The sequence below is a fragment of the Tenrec ecaudatus genome, chromosome 17 (genome assembly GCF_050624435.1).
Source record: "Tenrec ecaudatus isolate mTenEca1 chromosome 17, mTenEca1.hap1, whole genome shotgun sequence".
NCBI lineage: Eukaryota > Metazoa > Chordata > Mammalia > Afrosoricida > Tenrecidae > Tenrec > Tenrec ecaudatus.
In genome coordinates this window covers 15,596,547-15,619,358 of record NC_134546.1, presented here as the reverse complement: position 1 = coordinate 15,619,358, position 22,812 = coordinate 15,596,547, and the positions used below count along the sequence as shown (strand labels likewise).

At 49.1% G+C, this 22,812-nt stretch overlaps 1 protein-coding gene across 2 annotated transcripts in view; it reads right to left on the bottom strand.

The window, feature by feature from the left end:
• Positions 1 to 6,123: 6,123 nt before the first annotated feature.
• The window catches only part of ARHGAP25 (Rho GTPase activating protein 25), a 60,890-nt gene continuing 44,201 nt past the window's right edge, over positions 6,124 to 22,812 (bottom strand). For both annotated transcript variants that reach the window (XM_075535390.1, XM_075535391.1), the window contains 6 exons: positions 22,524 to 22,656; positions 19,813 to 19,886; positions 17,313 to 17,434; positions 16,314 to 16,510; positions 9,847 to 10,382; positions 6,124 to 6,994 (listed from right to left, as the gene is read on the bottom strand). In XM_075535390.1, the coding sequence (XP_075391505.1) occupies positions 6,787 to 6,994; positions 9,847 to 10,382; positions 16,314 to 16,510; positions 17,313 to 17,434; positions 19,813 to 19,886; positions 22,524 to 22,656 (1,270 nt within the window). In that variant the 3' untranslated portion in view covers positions 6,124 to 6,786. The remainder of the gene's footprint in view (positions 6,995 to 9,846; positions 10,383 to 16,313; positions 16,511 to 17,312; positions 17,435 to 19,812; positions 19,887 to 22,523; positions 22,657 to 22,812) is intronic.

Sequence of the window (22,812 nt, the reverse complement as noted above, 5' to 3'; positions counted from 1 at the left end):
GTGTCCCAGGCACTGACACGGCAGACCTCCCGTCAAGAGGGGCTGTCCAGGCTGTACAGGACAGTCTGTTTTTAACTTATGACGCATCTGAAGCGGAGGAAAATGTGAGGAATGCGTGACCTTATTTCCTTCCATTGACACCGCTCCATTCACAGAGAGTCCTTCCAGAGCGAGAGAGATGCTCCTCTCTCCTGAAGGTCTCACCGGCGGTGGAACACCCTTCAAGCTCATTTGCTATGCTTCCCACGAAGGTCCGGAGGCTCTCGGAAAGAGAAAACTCAAGAAAGAGGAGCGGAGAGGAGGGGAGGGAACAACACAGACATCTGAGGGACTCATCCCTGACAGGACTCTGGAGTCGGGGACCGCAAGCCACAGCGATGTCCTCGGGGGCTTTTGAGTGGAAAGATGGTGACATGAGATCCTGAATCCGCCGGAGGCAAAGACCTGATCGTGTGTGACCTCTTGGGACATGCAGGCAGGGCGTGACTTAGAACAAGGAAAACTTTGGCCCAAGATATCTCCCAACCTTGGTGCCAAATCAGAAAAGACACATAGTAGTGTGTGTGTGTGTGTGTGTGTGTGTGTGTGTGTGTGTGTGTGTTCTGGACCGCCAAAGGACTCCTCTTAAAAGAAAATGTCATTGGAAACTTTACTCTTGTCTGGTGGTGGAGGAGCTACACATTGGACTGCTCGCCACAAGATCAGCAGTTCGATCCCACCAGCTGATCTGTGGGAGAAAGACTTGGCTTTCTACTCTCACAAGGAGTTACAGTTTTAGGGGAACCGATTGCAAGGATCTACATATAACCTCCTTCCTGGGGGATGGACAACAGAAAAGTGGGTGAAGGGAGATGTTGGACAGGGTAAGACATGACAAAATAATAATAATTTCTAAATTATCAAGGGTTCATGAGGGAGGGGGAGCGGGAAGGGAGGGGAAAAATGAGGAGCTGATACCAATGGCTTACGTGGAAAGCAAATGTTTTGAGAATGATGAGGGCAACAAATGTACAAATGTGCTTGACACAATTGATGGATGGATGGATTGTGATAAGAGTTGTACGAGCCCCCAATAAAATTATTTTTAAAAAGAGAGTTACAGTTTTAGAAACCTACAGGGGCATTTCTGTGCTGTCCCATTGGGTTGCTCTGAGTCAGAATCGACACAACATAGAGGCTGGTTTCAAAACTGCAGTCTCCTTGGGAAACAACCTTAGGATGAGGGAATTACAGAGCTGGAGGGAACCTTTCTTGGAGTTCATGCCATTGAACCTGCTTAGTTGACAGACAGGAAAAGTGATGTTCAGAGTTCTAGGCTGACTTGCCATCGCTCGCACTGTTGGAGGAAGAAGCCTAATGTAGGTGAGTTTTGAGAAGGCCTCTAATCCATAATTCGGTGATTCTTGAATTTTCCCCGAGGAATATCGCCCCAGACCATAGCCATGATGTACAACCAGTGAGCCTCCGTTGCTGCATGCTTCCTAAATGAGCTGGCCTCAGCTCTGGGTCACAATGAAGACTCACCAACCAGGATGCATGTGCACCTCTGTGTGTTACTGGGAGGAGGCCTGGTGGCACAGTGGTTCCACTTTGGGATGCTGTCTGCATGGTCAGCATTTCGAAAACACCATATGCTCACCATGCGCTCTGCAGGAGAAAGATAGGGCTTTGTACTCGGGAGAAGGTCTACCCTGTCTTCCAGGGGTGTCTGGGAGTCGGAATCCATTCAATGGCAGTTGAGTTGAGTTTGGACTTGGTGTGTGACTGAGACTCTTCTAGAGGCGGGGTTGCCCAATAGAACTGCCTTCTGAGCCTTCAAAATATCTTCAGCTCAGGTCCCTTGCTGATGGAATCAGTCTTTGGGAATGAGGCTTACGCGTTTATATGTATTTTAAAATACTTCCCAATGGATTCTAATCTGTAGCCAGAATTGATCAGCATGGCTCTAAAGCCTCAAGTTTGTGCCCCATGATCTAATTAGCCCTGCCTGCTCCCCTCCCTATCTCGAATTGGCACAGCTCCTCGAACGTGCCCTTTCTCACACGGTGGTCTACCACGTGCTCTTTCTTTCAGGATAAGAGATGCATGGGAGACGGAAAATGGATTATGTTAGCTACATATTTTGCAGATAAGGAAAGCTGAGCCTAAAGATGGTACCAAGAAATTCTCAAATAAATAATAGCTTAGTCATGAACAAATTAAAAGATTTTGAGAATTTCTTAAAATCAGGGGCTGCTTTCGACTTGTTGTTAAGGGTTGATTCTAAATATAGGGAAATGAGGTATTCATTTGTGGATTCATTTTAAAGAGTTCTGGGAGTAGCTCTGATTACACCCATCCCCCTTCAGACGTATATTAAATCAAGAATCCCTACCTGTACCCTCTGGATATTAACCACGAATGTAGTAGCACTGTGAGACAACCACGAAACCATTGATCACGGAAAGCATCTTTACAGTACGTACCTGATTCCCAATGGAAAAGTGTGTAAATAAAGAACGGGAGACTGAACACAAAAGCTGTGTTGGTAGATCAAAGGTATGGTGGGGGTTGGGTGGGGGAGGTGGGGACCATCAAATAATATTCTCTGAAACTGACTTGCAGAACTGGGAGGCAAATAAAGAACTGGGGGCAGGGGGAGAGGAACTTAAAATGAAGAAGGGGTTTCAGACAGCAGGATGGTGATGCTGGCTTGCTCAGAGACAAACCTGATAACTTGTCCAAGATGACTTCTTTTTCTATTCTTTGTTCTCTGCTTCACTGATGCCCACCTGTGGGTCCATAAAGATTCCAGCCGTGGACATTCTATGGGGCAGCTCTGCTCTGCCCCAGAGGGGCGCTAGGAGCTGGAATTGACTCCTTGACAGTGGGTTACGGTTCTTTTCAAGCAAAGGTTACAATTACACTCGGCCCTGATAGTCTCAGCTTGCTCCTTGTCTGGAAGTGCTCTGGGAAGCCGGCTAAGCTTTCTCAGAGGCCAGATCAATGCCCGGATGGGTCCTCCTGAGGAGGAGCTGGGTCTCCTTGGACCCTCCCTTCACTCAGCAAGATGAGCGGCTGCAGCAGAGTGGTTCTGGGCAACACAGCCCAGCTGGGTTAGTGCAGGCCCAGCTAAGTGTTCTCTCTCGGCGCCCGGGAAGCACGTGGCCTGACCGCTGCCGGTATCTGCACAGGAAGTGGTGGAATGTGGAAGTTTACAAGACGACAATGCACACCCGCCCTCCTCTCCCGGCCTGGTCACTTTGCCCCCGGCACCCCCGCCCTCACCCCTCCCACCCAGCAGCCTCCTCTCAGTAGCCCGGGACTGTTCTGAGAGGGGGTTAGCTCTCTGAGCAGAGCTTGCAGAAGTTTTTTTTAAAGGCAACCAAACAGTGTAAGAAAATTAGTTGCCGTGCAGCAGGCTTTGTAACTAAAGACGCCACGCAGTCGATCTCTCAGGTCTGAGCCTCACTGGAAGCAAATCTTCCCGGCCAAGCTGCCCATTTCCTATCCAGTGCACAAACGCACTGGGAAACCATCGAGACTGCCTTCCAGTGGAAAAGAACGTTGCCTCTGATAAGGGCCACGCTGGACGCTGCCTCACAGAGTTGCCTCTGATGGGAACAAAAAGGGCAGTGGGATTTGCAGCGTATGGTTCAGACCGGTAGGAAGGCCTTTAGATTCCCAGCGTCTGAGTAGATGGATAAGGGGATGGGGGAGATGGAGGTGGGGTTTGTCTGGGAAAAGACCTCGTTAATAGAGAAAGCTAGCCAAGATAGGGCTTTGAAAGCCTGCCTGCCTGCTACAGGCAGAAGAAACCACCACGGGGGCACAGGGTTGTCTTCAAGGACTGCCTACCGAGCGAGGCTAGGAGCTCCTCCGCTTTGCATCTCACGCGTAGCCTTTTAAGGCACTGAGCACAGGGGCTCTGGACCCTCGTCTTGCTTCCCTGGCCCTCCTTAGAGCTCAGGAGGACCTAGGATCCTGCAAAGATGATGTCTTGTCCTGTCGTAGTGATCCTACACGGAGGGCAGATGGGACCAAATGCTAGCAACTGAAGCACACGGGGTCCCACCTCTCAATTGTGGTGTGCAGCTGACCCTCCTGGTCTGCCGGGGACTTCCCAGGCGGGAGGGCCGCTCGAGGATCTCACAGTACTCTGCTGAAGGAGTAGAATGGGGGGCATTGCCAGCCCAGGAGGGAGTGGGCATTCAAATGGGTCCCAGCCCCTCAGCCTCAACTCCTGCTCCCCCATCCTAAAGGTTCCTATATCATGAACCTGAGAGCAGACGGCAGGGCCTCCCCTGGCACTTTAAGCACACGTTCCATTGGGGATTGTGAGACCTGCATTGCTGTAGGCAGCTTGTCGAGCATCCGAAGGGTCTGTGTGAGAAGAAATGGAAGGACATGGGATAGAGCTCTGGTAGACGTGCAGGCACGCATTAGTGAAAATTTGGTGTGCGCTCGGTTAGAAAGATGAGCAAGCCCCAAGAAATAAAGCAATTTATTGCTTTCCTTAATATCTTTCTTGCATATAATGCATCCACAGAAGCAATATGCACACATGCAGAACATGCGTATTGTGCATAGGAGAGTACATGTGAGGGGGTTCCATAGTTTGCCAAAAGAAGACCCCAAAACACGTAGTGCCTGTTTTATTTGCTGTTAAAAGAAGCGAAGGTTTGGAATGTCTCATGAATTTTCGGCGAGTCCACCAGAGGATCTTGTATCATCCTCACCGCAGCCAATCCGGCCTGCAGGGGGCTGTGCGGGCGGGGCGGGGCCTGAGGGGCAGCAGCAGCAAGAAATGGACTCTTCTTGCAAGGTTTGTTCACCCAGTGGGGAGGAGGCCATGACCACAGGCAAGGGAGGACCAAGTCTCCGGAGAGTGAACACCGAAAGAGAGGGAAAAAGTGAGAAAATAAAACAGGAATCCCCGAGGAGGCACACGTGCTGGGGAAGGAAAATCTCCCACGGTGGTAACCCAAGGTTTCCAGCCACTAAGTAAGATACAGCGACTTCAAACTCCCAGTACGTCTATGGGGCCGAGAGGATGAAATGTGCAGAAGGTGTAGAAGGCAACAAGACCAGGGATCTCCGTGCAGGAGAGGACGTTTGACAATACCTAGATTTGTCTTGATAGCATCCTTACTCAATGTTGGTGTGACGGATGTTGTATAACATACATGATGTATTCATGATACATCATGGACACATGTAGTATGTAGTCATATACATACCAGAGCTGGCATAGTGGGTTATGGGTTGGGTTTTATAATACGCATGTAATATGTAATCATATGCATACCAGAGATGGCATAGTGGGTTATGGGTTGGGCTGCTAATGGCAAGGTTGGCGGTTCAAAACCACCGACCACTCTGTGGGAGAAAAAGAGAGGATTTCTCCTCCCGTAAGCAGTGACAGGCTCAGAAACCCACAGGGGCAGTTCCACCCTGTCCTGGATGGTCGGCAGTTGGACTCAATTTAATGGAAATGCATTTGGCTTTGGCTCACATGCATATAATTTATAAATCTATATATTTGTATTGGGGAGGAGACATTGGGGAAAACATTGTATTGTGTCCGCTAACGTGGTACGTGGATGGTGTACCCAATCAAAAGACTTTGGACACTACCTACCAGCACAATGATAAAAGAGATTCGATCCAACTACCTAGCAAGGCCTATTGCTCCTGGACTCTTGCTTTTTTCACCTGGGCCCTCTGCCAAGCCGAGCTGGAGACCTGGCCCCTGTCTGTTGGGACAGCCCCAGCTCTTCTCCGGAGCCAGGCGGCCCTTTGAAGGATGAAGTCATTGGCACTTTGGTAAAAATAGAAAATATTTTACCAAATAGATGTTCCTAACTAAACCTGCAGCCAGTCTTCCAGGAGACCACATTGTAGGGGTGCCCCCCCCACATACAAGGGGGCTTCAAAATGTCTTGGGGAAAATGGAATGGAAAGAGAAGGAAGGTCCCCATGGACTTTTTGAGGTCTCCTTAGGCATGTGGGTAGGTCCCGGGCGCAGCGAAGTGGGTCAGAGGGTTGCCATCCATCCTCTTCCCTGAGGTGCATCTGCCCAGGGAAGGGGTACATTCTGTCAGTTTCCTTCAGAGGTATTATATGGATTAACAACGACCCTGCTAGTTTCCTTCCATTTATTTGATATAATTTTTGTCTTTATAAATACAATCCTGTTGTTTGATTTCTCTTAGTCAAGTAACAATGTTGTGTTTCCACCCCCTGGAGAGTATGCACCGTGGAGGGTTGGCAGAGTGGAGCTCTGGCTTTGGCAGGTGCCGTCCCCCAAACAGAAGACGCCACGAGGGAGCCCTTGGAAGTTGAGCATCATGTTCGGTCTCTGTGACACAGAGGTGGCTTGAGGCCACCTGACAGTGGGTTGTCCCATCCAGTAAACCAAAGAATGGAGCTGTTGCCTCAGCCCAGACAGTCCGCTGTCTGCGTTGGCGCCAGACTGTTTCCTGGGTCCTCAGCTGTGGTTTCCCACAAAACGTCTCCAAGGATACAGGTATCCGGTGGTGGGAGGTTCTGTCTCACTCTGCCCAAGACCACAGGGGAAGAACATCACCTTTCCACACAGCCAGGATAGCCACTGATGTCCCTGTTCACCCTCCTCTTCCTCAAAATCCCATGGAATTGCTTGACATCGTGATGTGTTCTCCCCAAATGTCTTTTCCCTCATTGGAAATACTGTTTTTCCCCAAGGTCTTGCTCAGGGAGCACGGAGACAGACAGTGGCATTGGCCCCACAAGGGCCAGGCTGTCCATGGGGCACTCCCAGCCCCTTCAGGCATCGGCCTTTGGCTCCTTCGTGGGTTTGACCAACACCTTGACTTCTTCTTGCAGGCCCTCGTTCCTCTGCTCCACATCCTCCTTGGAGGACTCCACATTGCGGAAGCGGATTTCCAGGGCCGCAAACTTCTTCTTCTCTTGTTCCAGCTCTTCGTTGAGCCTCACCACCTTCGCCCAGACATCATAGTTTTCCCTCTCCAGGCTAGACAAAGAAGAGAAGGACAGAACGGAAGATCAGCTCCAAATGCTTCTTCAACCTCCCACTCAACGTCCTTCATCTCGCCTGCCAGACCTTCCTACTCTCCAACTACCCGCATCCCACCCGTCCTTCCCCAGAGCTCCCAGTTATGACTCAGCCTTTTCTTGGCTGTTGAATACCGTCTCATGGCATCACTGGTGTTATTGTTTCCCAATAACAAGGGCTCTGGAAGAAGGACTCACCTCTAAGATGTTAGAACTTTACCCTCTTAACGTCTTGCACTGCTCCTGCTCGATAGAAATTGGTGATCATCTGGGGAAGCCCTATCGACACTTGGGGTTCCCAACACCTTCTGTGTGCACCAGTGCCCACTCATCCTGTTCTCACGGAGAGCACAGACCCGGACTTCTTCATAGGAAGGGTCTGCTAGGGACCAACCCTTGGAGAACAAGGGGATTTGCCCTGTGGGAAACAGCAAGCCTGGCAAACCTGTACTCATTCCTGATTGCTGTTTCAGGTTTGTAAGAAACTTGGATTTCCAGTATTTTTACTGTTTACTGGACAAAATCCAAATGTCGTCTCAGGTGCTCTCTTCTCTTCCCCACAAGGCTGTGCTAAATGAACCCTTGGGAATGAGTATACAGATTCCATGTTTAAACTAAAGGAAGGAACTTCAAGCCTGCAGGAAAACTGTGTGATTCATGAATTCCTCCAGAATTTCATTCTCCTGCCACACTACCCAATTTCCTATGGACACTTCAACCATCATGTGAGCCCATGTCTTAGGTTCTACCTACCATACAAGGCCTTGGCCCATTCTGTGCGTACTGGTCCCTGCCCAAAGCCTTGCCTGCCCCCGCCTTGCCCTTCTTAAAGCTAAACTAGACTTAGTCCTTCCAATTCCAAAGTTAGCTTTCTTCTCCAAGGTTGGCACCTCCCTCTCACTCTGGGGCAATACAAGCAAGACACTGGGATAGACCTGAACCATCGTTTCCAGGGGAGAGGAAGTAGGGAGAGGGCTTGGGAGCCTGAATGCCCTAGATTTAAAAGCAACCACTAGTTAGCTGTATGACTTTCAGGAATGTGCTGGCACTTCCAAGGCCCCATTCCTTCTGGAACATTGGGGATATGACCGATTACGAGGGATTGCCGTCAAGGTAAATGGGAAGGTGAATGCCAAACCTGAAATGAAGAGCAGGCACGATGGGGCTGAGGAGTTACAAGGTTCCCCTGCCAGGTGAGCTGTCAACTCTCCTTGATTCGGGATGGGCATGGAGACCATCTCCTTTCTACTGTCAATGACACTCTGCCATAGAGTCCAGGGTGGACCTTTTCTGGATTTCTCAACTCAACAGCCAAGATGTCACCATTCTACAAATGACTGGCTTCACATTCTCAGGCAAAGCAGCTACACATGACCACCAAAGGTACACATGACCACCAAAGGTCAGCCCTGCATAGGGGAAAGGGTTGGGGGGGGGAGCTCCCCAAAAGTCTTCCTTTCATTGGCCCGAGGCTTAATGAGCTGAAAAGTATCCTTAACATGAAACCACAAACGAAACACAACTCATCAGGTTGACGTCACGTCTAGTCCCATCCCGGTAGCCCTCCACTGTGAGGACAGGACTGGGCATTGTCAAGTCTCCATGGCCGTTTGTTTCCCAGGGAGATCACCTGGCTTTTCTTCTGAAAGGTGCCACTAGGTGGACTGAAACTTTTGACCTCTCAGTTAGCAAGCAGCCTTGCACCCTAACCATTCACATGACCTTGTGACTCCATCCTTCATATGAAAAACGTCCACTACTTCCTATTTCACAGCTGGACTGGAGCTACTAGTAGGGGTGCCACTGAACTGAGCTTGTGGTCCATGAAAGAGAGTTTGTTGGCCAATCAGTGCTGTGAAAAAGAGTTCAAGGAAATGTTTTTATCTACCCCAGAGAACAAATTGTGTCCAAGCAGCTTAGGAATTTATGTAAGCGTATGGCGGTCCGTACTAACTGGCTTCCTGCAGCCTGTGCACAATTGGAAGCCAGTGGTGCTCCGGAGCATCAATCGGGTCAAAGCCTCCTCTGACTTCCACCTGATGGAATGGCTGACTAACCTCATCTTCTACCACCTACCCTCCCTACCCCCTGATACAGCCCTGACCCCACCCTTCCTGTCCACACACACCAGACCTGCTTCCTGTGGGTCTCTCTGCCAGGAGTGCTTTTCCACCTGCATGGACCTAACCTGTCCCCTCATCTCCTCCAGGCCTTTGCTGAAATGCCACCTGTCCAGTGAGGCCTCCCTGACCACCACTTTCACGTCATTTGGCCAAGCAGATGTTTTAACTGCTTGTTTGCATTCTTTGTTCGTCCCTTGGGGCAATGAAAATACCACACGAGCAGAAACTGGGGTGACTTTTGTTGCGTGTTATTTCCCTGCACCTGAAGTGGTGCCTGACATGTCTTCGATGCTCGAGGCGCATTCGTGGAATTGATGAGTGGGGTAGAAATTTTAAAATTGAGAAATTTTAAAATTGAGAAATTCCTCTATCCATTAAAGTCTGTTGACCTTGACAGAGGCACTACTTAGAACTAGTTTATCAAGCTACAAAAGCTGTATATTTGTGTGTGTATATATGTATACACACACACACACACACATATATATATTATTTAGAGTTTTCACAAATGTCAGAGTTTTCCCTCGTTCTCACAGCCCATTCATTTTTCTTACGGTCGACTGTTAGACTTTACTGGATTCTCTGAATGAAAGCCATATCACGTTGCCTCGTGGGCAGATGAGAACCGTTTCAATTGCTTCTTAAAATGGAAGCCACAGGCCCCTGGGTGGCCCTCTCAGTGACTTACTTTTTAATCTGTTCTTCGTAGACCTGCTTCTGTCTCTCGATTTCCCTCCGGAGCTCCTGGACCATTCTCTGGGAGGACTCCAGGTTGTCTTCTCCAGAGTCCTTGGCTCCGGGCCTGGCTGTGGAGGCGGCGGTGGGGCTGGTCTGAGCGTCTGCCTTGGAGTCCCAGCCTTGGGAAGAGGGTGCATTCGCTTTGTCCTCCGGGGATGCTGGCAGAGCAGGGACGTTATCGTAGGTAGAAGTCCGCTGGAAGTCGGGAAGGTGGCGCCAGTCTTGAGATTGTGCCCTCTGGTGCCCTTCCCTGGCCTTGGTCTCCGCGGGCGACCAGAACTCGTTTTTAAAGATCTCCGCTTTGCCGCTGTTGGCACTATGCAGGGCCGAAGCCAGGAAACATTTCCGGTTAGGGAGCGTCTGAGTCCTTTTCCGAGACTGCAGCTTCCAGTCGCCTGTCTTTTCCCGGGAGAGTTTGCCGCTGTCATCCAGAAGCCCATCGCTCGGCTGGAGCCCCGTGGGGTTTGTAAGGTCTGAGTCACTTGCCTAGGAAAAAAACAGCCCCGGGTTATATGGATTGTCTAGTCCCTTAAGTATAACCAGCAGCCGTGGATCTTATAGGAGTTCTCTCATTCAGGTGTCAAAAGGAAATGCCTTCTCGCTGGACACCCCTGAGACTTCTAATCACAGGACCCGCTCAGACGTTAGCGCCCGAGTTGATGATCTCCTTGGGATTTTTCACAAGAGGATCATGGCACTGAAAGAAATGGATACTCTGGAGGTAAAATGCTGTCTAAAAGGAATTGCGTTTTTGTGGTTAAAAAAAAAAGAGTCATACACGGGGATCTCTTCACAGCCTTAGGATGACGGGGGCCTTTGAAATTAATATTAAAAAATCCAGGGGACAAAAATAAATAAAAAGAATAAATTCAGCCCAAATGATTCTGCATGCCCCTCACCTTCCCCCAAATGAAGAAAAAATTCTATATGTGTGTGTGTGTGTGTGTATATGAGAGCACTTCAATATGTTCACGGGAAAATGAAATTTTAAAAGAATGTCATTTTCCCCCAAGCGTTTTGAACTTTATATATTTGTTCACACTCATACATATCATAGAACAAATCACCAAATGGTGTCCAAAAAAGAAATGACAAACTTACAGAAACGCCTATCACAGATAATGGACTTCTCTCCCTAATATCTAAAACTCATAACCTTTGATAAGAAAAGGAGACTAAGATAAATATGGGCAAGGAACAAAATTAGACTGTTCACGGAGCAAGGAAAACAATACAGCCGGCCCTTAGATATAAAAAAGAGATGTTCGACCTCTCTCGTGATAGGGGAACCTGGAATGAAAATGTCTAAAAGCCCAGCTCTCATTTATCAGATGGGCAAAGTCTCCAATCTGGCAAGAAACTCTGTTAGTCAAACTGTAGGGGAAAAGGAGTCTGTCTAGTGGGAATGCAGCACTGCACAACCTCCATTTAACAATTCAATCAGAACGATCCGTTACTAATTCATTTACCCTTGGGCCCCGCAATCCTGCTTCTGAGACTTGGTCCCAGAAATAAATCTGCACCAGTACAGAATGAGGCCAGTCAAGGTTAGTCGCTGCGGTCTTATTTCCTGCCAAGGGCTGGAGGCTCTGTGTGATGGATTAAACTGTGACCATAATCCCATTTAAAAAGAGGGTTGCCTGTTTTATCCATGTGTCCGTGTCAGGGTAAAGTGTGCACCAAAGGACATGCCTTCTGAGTTACAAAGAGGGTCCATTAGACGCAGGAATATAAGCACAAACACGGGGAACGCAGGTGCCAGGTGAAGATGGCCAAAGGACGGAGGAACTCCAGGGGACACAGACGCTGAAAGAGACAAGAATCTTCTTCCTTCAGAACTACCTGGAAGAGAGCCTTCACTGAGCCAGTGTCCTGACTGTGGGCTTCTGGTCTCCTGAGTAGGAGGGGAAATCCAGTCCCTAGCACATCATCATGGGCCCGGTGGGTGCAATTGTGCAGCGAAAATAAGTAAAGAGTATAGTGAAGTCATAGAGAGCATGAGAGATAGAAGGGAGATTGAAATAATGGAGTCAGACACATTCCATAGCAGCATGCTCACCTCGGCCTCGCTTGGTGGTCCACGTGGAGAGAGAGGGAGGGGAAGGAGGACAAGGGGAAAGGGAACAGGGGAGCGAGGATGGGAGAGGAGAGGGGGAGCCAATGAAGGGTCAAGGGAAAAGCCGAGGGAGAGCTCTTTATTGCTAACCCAGGGCTATATATCTTTGGGGGGAGTGCAGGCCCACTAATTACAGGTAAAGACATACATCACAGGAAGGGGTTGTGCTATAGGTTATACAGGAATGAGAGAGGGACAATCTAGGGATGTAATAGGAAGAGGAGGGATTGGGGGTAAACATGTGACAAGATGGGCAGATCCTAGATTCAGGATGGCAGCCTAACTTTGGATGTCACTGAGCCAGTTTGACCTGTTCTCTGGATCTCCATAGAAACCATTATCTGTAGGGTGTACTGTAAACCCCACCTACAGGAACCAAGCTAATGTGCCAAGCCTTTAGGGAGAAGTGGCCCGTTGTCCTTAACAGGAGGGAGTGGGCCTACTGTAGTCTGGTGACTGACTGCCTTCAAGGAGGATGTCTGTGAGCATCTGACCTCCCCCCATATGCTAGCAAAATGCCCCTAAAGTTTGGCACGTCTTTGGGGGAGACAAAGAAAAGTCTCTATAATCCCACACCTGAGCTGTGAGAAACTAAATGTCTGTTCTTATGGCATTTCTCTTTCAGCAGCATGAGAAAACTGGGACACAAACAACCTCTCCATCAATGCGGGCTGGTTAAAAAGATTATGGTCCATGTGTGCAATGGAGCACCGCGTCTTTGCTGTCCTTGAGTTCATTTCTCAATTCCAACTCAGAGCAACTCTATGGGACTGCCCCACAGGGAAGTGGTTTGCAGGCTTCAGTCACTAGAGCTCTTTTCTCTAGAGCAGCTGGTGGGTGTGTAACATGACCTCTCAGTTACTGGTGAGCGATTTAAGCGTTGCACCACCAGAGAGCCTTGGAACATAGTACACTTGCTGAAAACCTGAGGTCGCCAGAGGTGGCTGTCTAGACACTGACATGAGAAATCTCAGGCATATCATTCACTAGAAAAAAGCAAAATGAAAAATAATGTGTGTGAGAGAGAGACACACACACAAAGAAACAAAGAAAGAAAGAAGAGAGACATATACACAATAATGGTACATTTTGTGCACAAAGGGAAGGAATAGGAATTTACATTTACGCCCATTTCTGTTAGCATAAGGAGATAATGGAAGGAGAAACAGCAAATGAATAAGGACAGGAAGAAGGTATGGGGAAGATGGGGATAGAGATTTCTTAGTATACAAGCAGAATTTCCCAATATTTTTTTTGTTAATTTTGAACCATAGACATATGCTATGTATTTTTAAAAAATAAATGAAAAAGAGAAAACCATGAGCCCTAAATATAACGTCAGAACACCTCTGCTCTAACTCTCTCTCCAACTCTTCTAGCTAATCTCTTGCTGTAGCAAACCCACAAAGAGTCAGCAGCTCCCAGTCCTGACATCAGAGTTAGATCAGAGCCCTGATCTAGAACATGCCAACATTGCTGAGAAAGCTGCCATCTTGGAGAAGTTAGACAACTTCTCTGAGCTTTAGCTGCTCAACCATAAGCCATGGATGATAAGTAACACCCTACTGAATTAGAGACAGGAGTCCTGAAGTGATCTATTTAAATTGACCAGCATAGGGTCAGCCAGTATTCCGCTTATTGGCATCCAGTCAATTCGTGACTCACAGAACCCTATAGGACAGAGTAGACCTGCCTCGATGGGTTTCTGAGGCTGTAAATCTTTAGAGAGGCAGAGAGCCTCATTTTATCCCCATGGATCAGCTGGTGGGCTCAAACTGCTAACTTTGTGGTTAGTATGACAACACACACCCCACTGAACAGTGGCTCACTGCCAAATGAGCATGACAATGGCTATTCTTAAGGACTGCTAGGATGATTTCACTAAGTGAAGTATGGGCATTTTCTGAAGTTCAGGACGTTCAGAAGCATAGGGTGTTAACAAGAGGCACTGTATGCAGACAAATGTCCCCTAAGGACGATCATAACCATGGCCACTACCTACCTACCTCTTGTGTCAATATTTTAAAAATTATTCTGGAGATTAACTTAAGTTACCTGGTCAGCCAGAAATCAAGCTGCTATGTAAACATCACATGTCCTTTTCACAAATATGAGTCCCTGTAAATACTAAGGGGCTTCGAAAAGTTCATAGAACTACATTATCTCTGAATTCCATGTTCCAGGAACTTTCTGAAGCCCCCTTAAATACAAAAAAAAGAGGCCTTTGTAAATCATTGCCCTCAAATAATCTAAATCTCAGAGTCTGGGTAGTTTTAGACACTGAGAACGTGAGCCCCAACACTTCAGTACAAACCAGGGGCTTGACATTGCTGGGAGGGCTTATCAGGGAATGAGAAATATTACATGAACTCATCACATCTCTCAGAAAGAAATCACGTTTCAGGGGTTAGCAGGAAACCAGTTCTCTCTGGACTTACAGCCAGAATTTCAACAGCTCTCACCAAAACATTTACAATACAGTATGCATACGTTTTTTGTCACCATTGCATGTCCTGGACTGTGTTGAAACAAGTTCCTCTCTCAGAGGGGCCTTCCCTGAGGACCCCTGTTGCTCAGGTATTGGAACACTGGCCAAAAAAGTCATTAACTATAACTCCAGGACGCCTTGGGCATCAATAGAAACTATGCAAAAAGGAGATGAGTTCTCAAGCTGTCTTGCAGTGGACATGCATTAGTTGGCTCTGTTGCCACAGCATTGTCCCAAATACTGAAAGTTGCCACTCCAGGCCAGCTCTTAGAATCGCCTCTAGGAAGAGATGAGCCCAGGTGGTATAGTGGGTCATGCATCGGCTAATCCCAAGGCCAGTGGGTCAAACCTGCCAAATGCTCCTCAGGAGAAAGATGGGGCTTTAGACTCCTATAAGTGGGGGGGGGGGAGGAGGAGGAAGTGGTGTTAAGAAACCCAGGGACAAGGGAACAACAAGTGTTCCAGAATCAGTGGTGAGAAGGGTGTAAGAGGCCTGTTAGGACTTGGTCAAGGGCAATGTAACGGAGAGGAATTACTGAAACCCAAATGAAGGCTGAGCATGATAGTAGGACAAGAGGAAATAGAGAAAAGATCTAGGAGGCAAAGGGCATTTCTAGAGGTCTAAATATAAGCACGTACATATGTAAATATATGTATATATGATGATGGGGAAATAGATCTATGTGTATATATTTAAAGGTTTAGTATTAAGGTAGCAGATGGACATTGGGCCTCCATTCAAGTACTCCCTCAATGCAAGAACACTTTATTCTATTAACCTGGCATTCCATGATGCTCACCTACCTAACACGATTGCTGAAGACAAATGGGTGCATAAGCAAATGTGCTGAAGAAAGCTGATGGTGCCCAGCTATTAAAAGCTATAGTGTCTGGGGTCTTAAAGGGTTGAAGGTAAACAAGTGGCCATCTTTGATGCCCAGCAGCAACAAAGCCCACATGGAAGAAGCACACCAGCCTGTGTGATTGCAAGGTATTGAAGGTATCAGGCATCAAAGAACAAAAAAATCATATCATTGTGAATGAGATGGAGTACGGAGTGGAGATCCAAAACCCATCTGTAGGCAACTGGACATCCTCTTACAGAAGGGTCATGGAGAGGAGATGAGCCAGTCAAGGTGCAGTGTAGCAATGATGAAACATACAACTTTCCTCTAGTTCCTAATTGCTTCCTCCCCACCCACTTTTATGATCCCAGTTCTACCTTACAAATCTGGCTAGACCAGAGGATGTACACTGGTACAGATAGGAACTGGAAACACAGGGAATCCAGGACAGATGAACCCTTCAGGACCAGTGGTGAGAGTGATGATACTGGGAGGGTGGAAGGAAGGTGGGGTAAAAGGGGGGAACTGATTATAAGGATTTATATATAATCTCCTCCCTGGGGGACAGACAACAGAAAAGTGGGTGAAGGGAGATGTTAGAAAGTATAAGACATGACAAAATAATAATAATTTATAAATTATCAAGGTTCATGAGGGAGAGGGGATGGGGAGGGAGGGGGGAAATGAGGCGCTGATGCCAGGGGCTGAAATAGAAAGAAAATGTTTTGAGAATGATGGTGGCAACAAATAAACAAATGTGCTTGACACAATGGATGTATGTATGGATTGTGATAAGAGTTGTACGAGCCTCCATTAAAATGATTTTTTAAAATTTAAATACAAAATAAAAAGGAACCCATGGGGGCAGTTCTATTCTGTCCCCTGGGGTTGCTGGGTATGAGAACAGACTTGGTGGCAGTGAGTTTGACAGGAAGAGACAGATGGAAGAAAGAAGGCTGATAGCTTACTGTGTTACTGAAGCCGTCTGTCTGAGAATTTGGGGGGTCCTCAGTGGCATCCCACCCCACAGAGCTCCGGGCCACGGGTGCCTTCTTTGGGTCATTTTTCTGGGCAGGAGGAGACAAGGGTGCATCCTTGGACTTGGGGAAGAGGACTTCGTGGTCTCTAATCATCATTGTCATCACCCTTTGGATCTGAGGAGTCCCTGGGAGAGAGAAGGATGGTTATTAGTAGTGCTGGACCCCCAGCAGGAAGGAGGCAGACAGCCCCCCACCACCCTGTGATGTCTCCAAATCTGACTCTAACAGCACAAGAGACTATCAGACCCATGATATGTAGGATGGGCCACTTTGGTAGCCCTTGCTGTTGCCATGGGAGTTGGAACTGTGCAAGGGACAAAGGGTAAAAGAGCGAAGAGAATTAAGGAGCCGAGAAGGTTATTTTTCAGCCGACAGTCTACTGAGACCACTTCTGAACAGGAACATCGGCAGGATAACAGGGGAGACCATGAAGAGGTCGGTCCCACCTATAGCAATCCCTAACAGGACAGTCAGTTTTCTTATTGGCTTGTTGGCCTATTGGCTTCGCGAGCAGCAGCCACGTGCCTGAGATATGGTCTCCCTGCAACAAGAGGAGACTTCAGTCCTTAATCCCTGAAGTTCGACTTGCTGAGTGAGACGTGACCTCAGAACCCTTCTCTAACACAGCTTTATAAGTAGCCTGTGTGTGAGTTGGGGCATCAAATAAATCCTATGAAGTAATAGAAGGTAACGAATGCCATAGTCCTGCCTTGTGTGACCAATGAGGAAATCTGTATAATTCTGTTCCGCTGTGATGTGGGAAGTGGCGTAATTCCCGCCCTGCCTGCCTCAATGTCCACAGTGTAATTCAGATGAGCTCATCCGATGAACTGGTTGGTGAGCTGCGGGGCCGTGTACCCATATGGGTGGTGGCGTGGGAACCCTTAGTCCACTCTCCCGCTGAGCTTTCACCACCGAACGCCCTACCTCGCATGATGACAGCAGGGTCTTCTACCTTCGACTTGATGAGATTCACCCCGATCACGGTGGCCAGGTTGTCCACACTCATCTTGTTGACGGCACAGTTCAGCTGGATTTCATGGAGGAACCTGGGGGTGGCCAAGAAATCCCACAGTGGAAACCAGGAAATTGGCAGAAGGAAGTTGTTCCAGGTACCAAGGAAATCACAGGGCTGAGTCCCAGTGACTTCCTCCTGGTCTCTGGCCTGGTGCCAGCCCATCTCTGCCCACACGTTCAAGGCAACCAAGGTAAAGGCAATCACAGATGTGATCCATCCGATGCCAGTGAATCGTCCAGGGTGGGTAGGAGACTCTCAAGTTGGGCTGAGGTGGGAAATCATGTAGGGTTACGCCCGCAGATAGACAGAGGGCTGACCAGCGGCCTGTGGTCAACAAATACTAGGGTGAGTTAACAGCAAACGTGGCTTCCAGAGCTCCAGGACATCGTGCCCAGGTGCATTCCAAACGAAACGTGGCACAGCGCGTCTCTGTGGGCAGTGGATCGCAGCGGGCACCTTCGCTCAGGCCTACGTGTGTCTTCATCTCATTGGTTTCCTTTTCTGGGGAGATCTGCCGGGCCAGTAAAATTCAAGGCCGAGAGGACCACTCAGAAGGCTCCGGTGACTCTTTCTGTGGTTCCTAAAAGAGTCACCTTCGTCCATGTCCTTGAAGGACACAGAGTGGTCATGGGAGTTGCTCAGAAACAAGAATTCCAGACAACGGAAAGGCGCATTGGTGATAAACGGGCACTGTTGGGTGTTTTAAGCCCCATCGGGACGATTCCACGGGCTAACTCTTTAAGGGTAGCAAGGGGTGTCCTCCAGAACGTCTTGGAGAACCTGACTCCCACCACCACCCTACAGCCCTGACCTTGCCCCTCCAGACTTCTCTGTGTTCTCCAAGCTCAAAGAACATTCCAGAAGAAGACCGCTGGAGTCTCTGCCCACCAAATAAAGAGCCGCAGGAACTCACTGCCTCTGGGTGGAGGCTGGCTCAGGAAGCAATCCTCTAGGATAGAAGAGACCTGCCCCTGGGGGTTCCAAGACAATAGCTCTTGATGAGAATGAAGAGCCTCAGCTTTCTCACTCACCACGGCTGGTGATATCAAATGGCTGACTTTGCCGTTAACCACCCCAACGTGCAACCCACTGCCGCATCGGGGATCCTTGAGAGTAGGGTCCATAGTTTAGAAAACAACGTGGCATGCTTCCAAGCACTCAGTTCAAAGAGAAGGAGCGGGCGAGGGGCAAAATCAAGGGGGTCGTAAGGGAGAAAAGCTTGGTGCCAAGGAGCTGAGGAAGAGGACCTGAGAGGCCAGGGCTCTCCTCTGGCGCTGAGTGGACAGGGCAGGTCCTCTCCCAGAGGTGGAGTCCTGGATTTGGACTTTCAGCCGCCTAACCTGTGAGAAAATAAATGTCTATTCATGAAAGCAAACAAGACGAGAAAAGAAAGCCGACACCGTTGTTTGGACCCGGTAGAAACCAAAGTCCACGGTCTTTCCCAGAGCAGGGTTGGAGAGATGGAAAAATTCTCTTCAGAAATTGGCTGACCTCGAAGGATGGTATGTCAAGAGCCAGCAGCCTCACATCTTCAGGGTTCTTTTTGTTTTAGAACACATTGGACGATTTGTACAAACACTCTTCTACGTACCCTCGTGTATGTACGTGTGTACGGTACCGATAAGGAACCCTTCTCGGGCCCTCTGCACATGGAGTGGGCTGTTCCCTCACTGTTTGAATCCACCAGCTGCTCCCAGGGAGAAAGGCGGGGCTCTCTGCTCCTCTAGAGATGTGTCACGGACAGAAAACCTCCGGAAGGACACGCTCCAAATGGTGATGATTTCTGGACGAGGGGGTGGGGGCAACTTTCCTTCTCTTATTGTAAAATGTCTGTAATGCCCTGACGTCCAAGTCACACCTAGGTCATGTTTAAAAGCTGGGAATGACACCGAATTCTTTCATACCAATAAAAACCAAATTTCAGGAAGAAAGGCCCAGCCTCTAGAACATGCCTGATCAATCCACCTAGTAGATGTTTCCATGGAGGTGATAACAGAGTAGATCCCAGAGAGAGTTTGAGGAACATTAAAAAGGGGTGGGGGGGTCTGGAAGGAATGTTGTGGAGGTACTGAATTCCGGCTCAGAGTCAGGAAAACGGGAGAGAATTCTAGAAACACTAAGGATCTTAGGTTCCCTTGTATGCCCCAGGACTCCGGCTGTGCTGAAGTCAGCCTGAAGGAGGAAGCAGGTTCATTGTGTGCTGGCTGGATTTCCCAGGGGGTCCTTCAGCCTATCTCGTGGCTGTAGGAAGCTACCTCAGGGCTATGACTAGACATGACCCCCCCCCCAAGGTGTGTGCAGTCATCTCTGGGTTCACAGAGAAATGCCCGGCCTTTCTAGGGAGCACCTCTTTCTGCCACGGTGGCAACAGGGGCTCCTGGCCTGATGGCTCGATCCGGGGACGCTCACCTGCAGATGTAGCTGAGGAGGCTGTAGTTGTCTCGGGGCAGGATGGAGAGCTGCTTCACCAACTCCTGCTGAGCCTGGGGAGAGATGTGTGAGAACATCAAAGGAGCCTGCCCTTTGCCAGCCAAGACCCTGGGGCATGAGCTCCTCTGCACCGAAGCCCGGCTTCGGCAGTCACTCCGGCTCCAGGAGCTTAGAACAACTATTTCAAACTGATTCTGAAATAATTATAGATTCACAGAAGTTGAAAATAATAGGGCAAAGAGGCTCATGGGTTGCTGTACTCTGTGTGTGTGTGTGTGTGTGTGTGTGTGTGTGTGTGTATGTATGTATGTATGTGTGTTGAATTACATCTTCTGGGGCCCTAGGTAGTGGTTACGGGTTGGACTGCACTCCACAGGCCAGCAGTTTGAAACTACCTCGGGATAAAGATGGGGCTTTCCTACGCCCTTAAAGAGTAACCGTCTCAGAAGTCCACAGAGACTGTTCTTCCCTGCCCTATAGAGTCACTCTGAGTGTCATGGCCTCCAGAGCAGTGAGTTTGGATTGGTGGGTTTGGGATTCGTCCAGAGCAAGAAGGAGGAATCAGCTCTGGGACGCAGTCACCGTTGTCGGAAAGAATGCTTGTGATTTCCCAAAACCAAACCCACCACCACTGAGGCGATTCCCACACCTGGACCTGACAGGACAGGCCCCGTGGGCTTCCAAGACTGTAAATCTTTCCAGGAGTCGACTGGCTCAACTTTCTCCAAAGAAGCTTCGAACTACTGATCTTGCAGTTAGCAGCCCAACACAGGACCCACTACCCTCTCAGGGCCCACTGCTTGAGACCCAAAAAACCAAACTCAACTCGCTGCCACTGAGTTGACTGTCGAGTCATGGCGACCCTGTGGGCAGGTTGGAACTGCTCTGTGGGTTTCCAATGCTGGAAATCTCGACACAAGTGCAGGGCCTCATCCTTCTCCCCCGGAGTGGCTGGGGTTTTGAACTTCTGATCTTGCGGTTAGCAGCCCAAGGCCTAACCTAAGAAATCACCAAGGCCCCTTGCTTGAGACCTAGCACACCAATAAAAATTAGACCATATTCAAATATCTCGAAAATAATTTTTTAAAAAGTGGTGGGAGAAGGAGACTATTTCTGGAAGGGTTTTTAGTAAAAGGGCTTTGCTGTGGCCTGCTGGGACATCGCGGCAGGCTGGCCAAACTGAGGGGTGGGTGCAGAGTTGGCAGTTCAGTTCTCTGGCCACCTGGAGCTTCAAGGCTGGTGAGCTAGGGAGCACATGTGCTAGGAGAGGAAGAGTGGGGGTCTTGATCTCTGTACCCCCTGCCACACTGCATGGTCAGAGCTCACATGATACCAGGGCCTCTCCTCAGGCCTGAGCCACTCCTCATCACAGAAATCAAATATCAGGCAATGGCAACATCATGATGGAGACCATTGTGCAGGTAGTCTCCTGGTTACACATAGGCCCTATTCCTAACCGTGGCACTAAGACTTTAGTGCAATTTGTGGGTAAGTAGAAAAAGGTGCCCGTGGTTCTTATTTGGTGGCACTATGGTGTGAGTGTTGGGCAGCTAACCACAAGGTTGGCAGTTCAAATCCACCTGTCACTCCCAGGGAGCAAGATGAGGCTGTGTGCTCGCACCAAGCTTTCCAGTCTCAGAAACCCCGTTAGCTTTGCGATGAGTCAGTAAGCAGCCCTGGGAGTGTAGTGGAATTACTTGTTGGGCTACTAGCCACAAGGTCAGCATTTCAAAACCACAAGGAGCTCCGTGGAAGAAAGAAGAGGCTTTCTCCTTCCAGAAAGAGTTACAGTATCAGAAAGCCACGGGCCCCGTTCTATCCTGTCCTTTAGGGTCACTCTGAGTCTGAATCCATTTGATGGCAGTGAGTGATGAGTCAGTGTTGATTCGATGGCAGTGGGTTTGGGCTTTGGGGTTCAGTGGGTTACACATTGGGTTGGTAACTGCAAGTCAGCAGTTCAAACCCACCTGCCATGCTGAGGGAGAAGGAGGAGGCTCTCTACTCCCCAGGCAGACTGACATGGGGAGAATTTCTCTAGGGAGCAGTTCTGCTCTTGTCCTAGAAGGTCTCCGTGCGTCAGAAGCTACTGTGCGGCTGTGGGTTTTCATGCCAGAGGGGGCTGGAGGTCTTCTGGGTGATGTCAGAGCTGCTTGTGCGGCAGAGTTGGGTGATTGTGATGACGCATTTTCTGGGAGTAGAAGTGGGTTCAATCATTTCAAAGGCAGGGCCACTGTCCATACCATGAAAGACTGGGTATCCCGTCAGTCTGACATTCTCAGAACGCAGGGATGGCCGACATTCAGATTCCGTTAGCAAACGCATCCTGAGTGCCTACCTCCTGGCCAACACTGAGATGCTGGTCTCTTCCATTTCATTACTCGATTCCTTTCAAAGGTTGCCCCGGACTCAGCCCTCCCAGCTAGCTACCCACCCCCTCAGCCCCTAGACTGTGGTCCTTCTGCCCTGTCACATGCACATTGCTATGCATGAGGAGATGCTCAAATAGCCTTGGATGGAGCCAACTTGGGTAGAAACAGGCCTGAAGGGAGGAAGTTGAGGGTGGGAGTCATGGTCAGAAAGGTATGCTCCCTCCATCCCCACCCCCACTCCTTTTCCACCGTGCCCTACCAGAGTCAAGAAACAATTGCTTTCTTCCGAAGGAAGACAAGAACCTCTAACGAGATACAAACCTTTGCCTCGTCCGCATTCATGAGCTGTCCACAGAGCAGAAAGCCCTCATACTGGCTCCAGGGAACCACGGGCTCTGGGAGGTCTCGGAGGTAGAGCTTTAACAACGAGGCCACTGTGTGTACATCGGTGTCCCTGGAAGATAGGCAGCAGCGGTTGTTGAGAGCGAGTCCTGGAACTGTCGTCACTGCCACCCCCTGGCTGGCCACCGACCACAATCCCGGGCTCCAAAGGGAAGCTCTTCAGAGGAGTGAAGGGATAAGATGTGTCAGACTGCCCACCTGTCCGTTT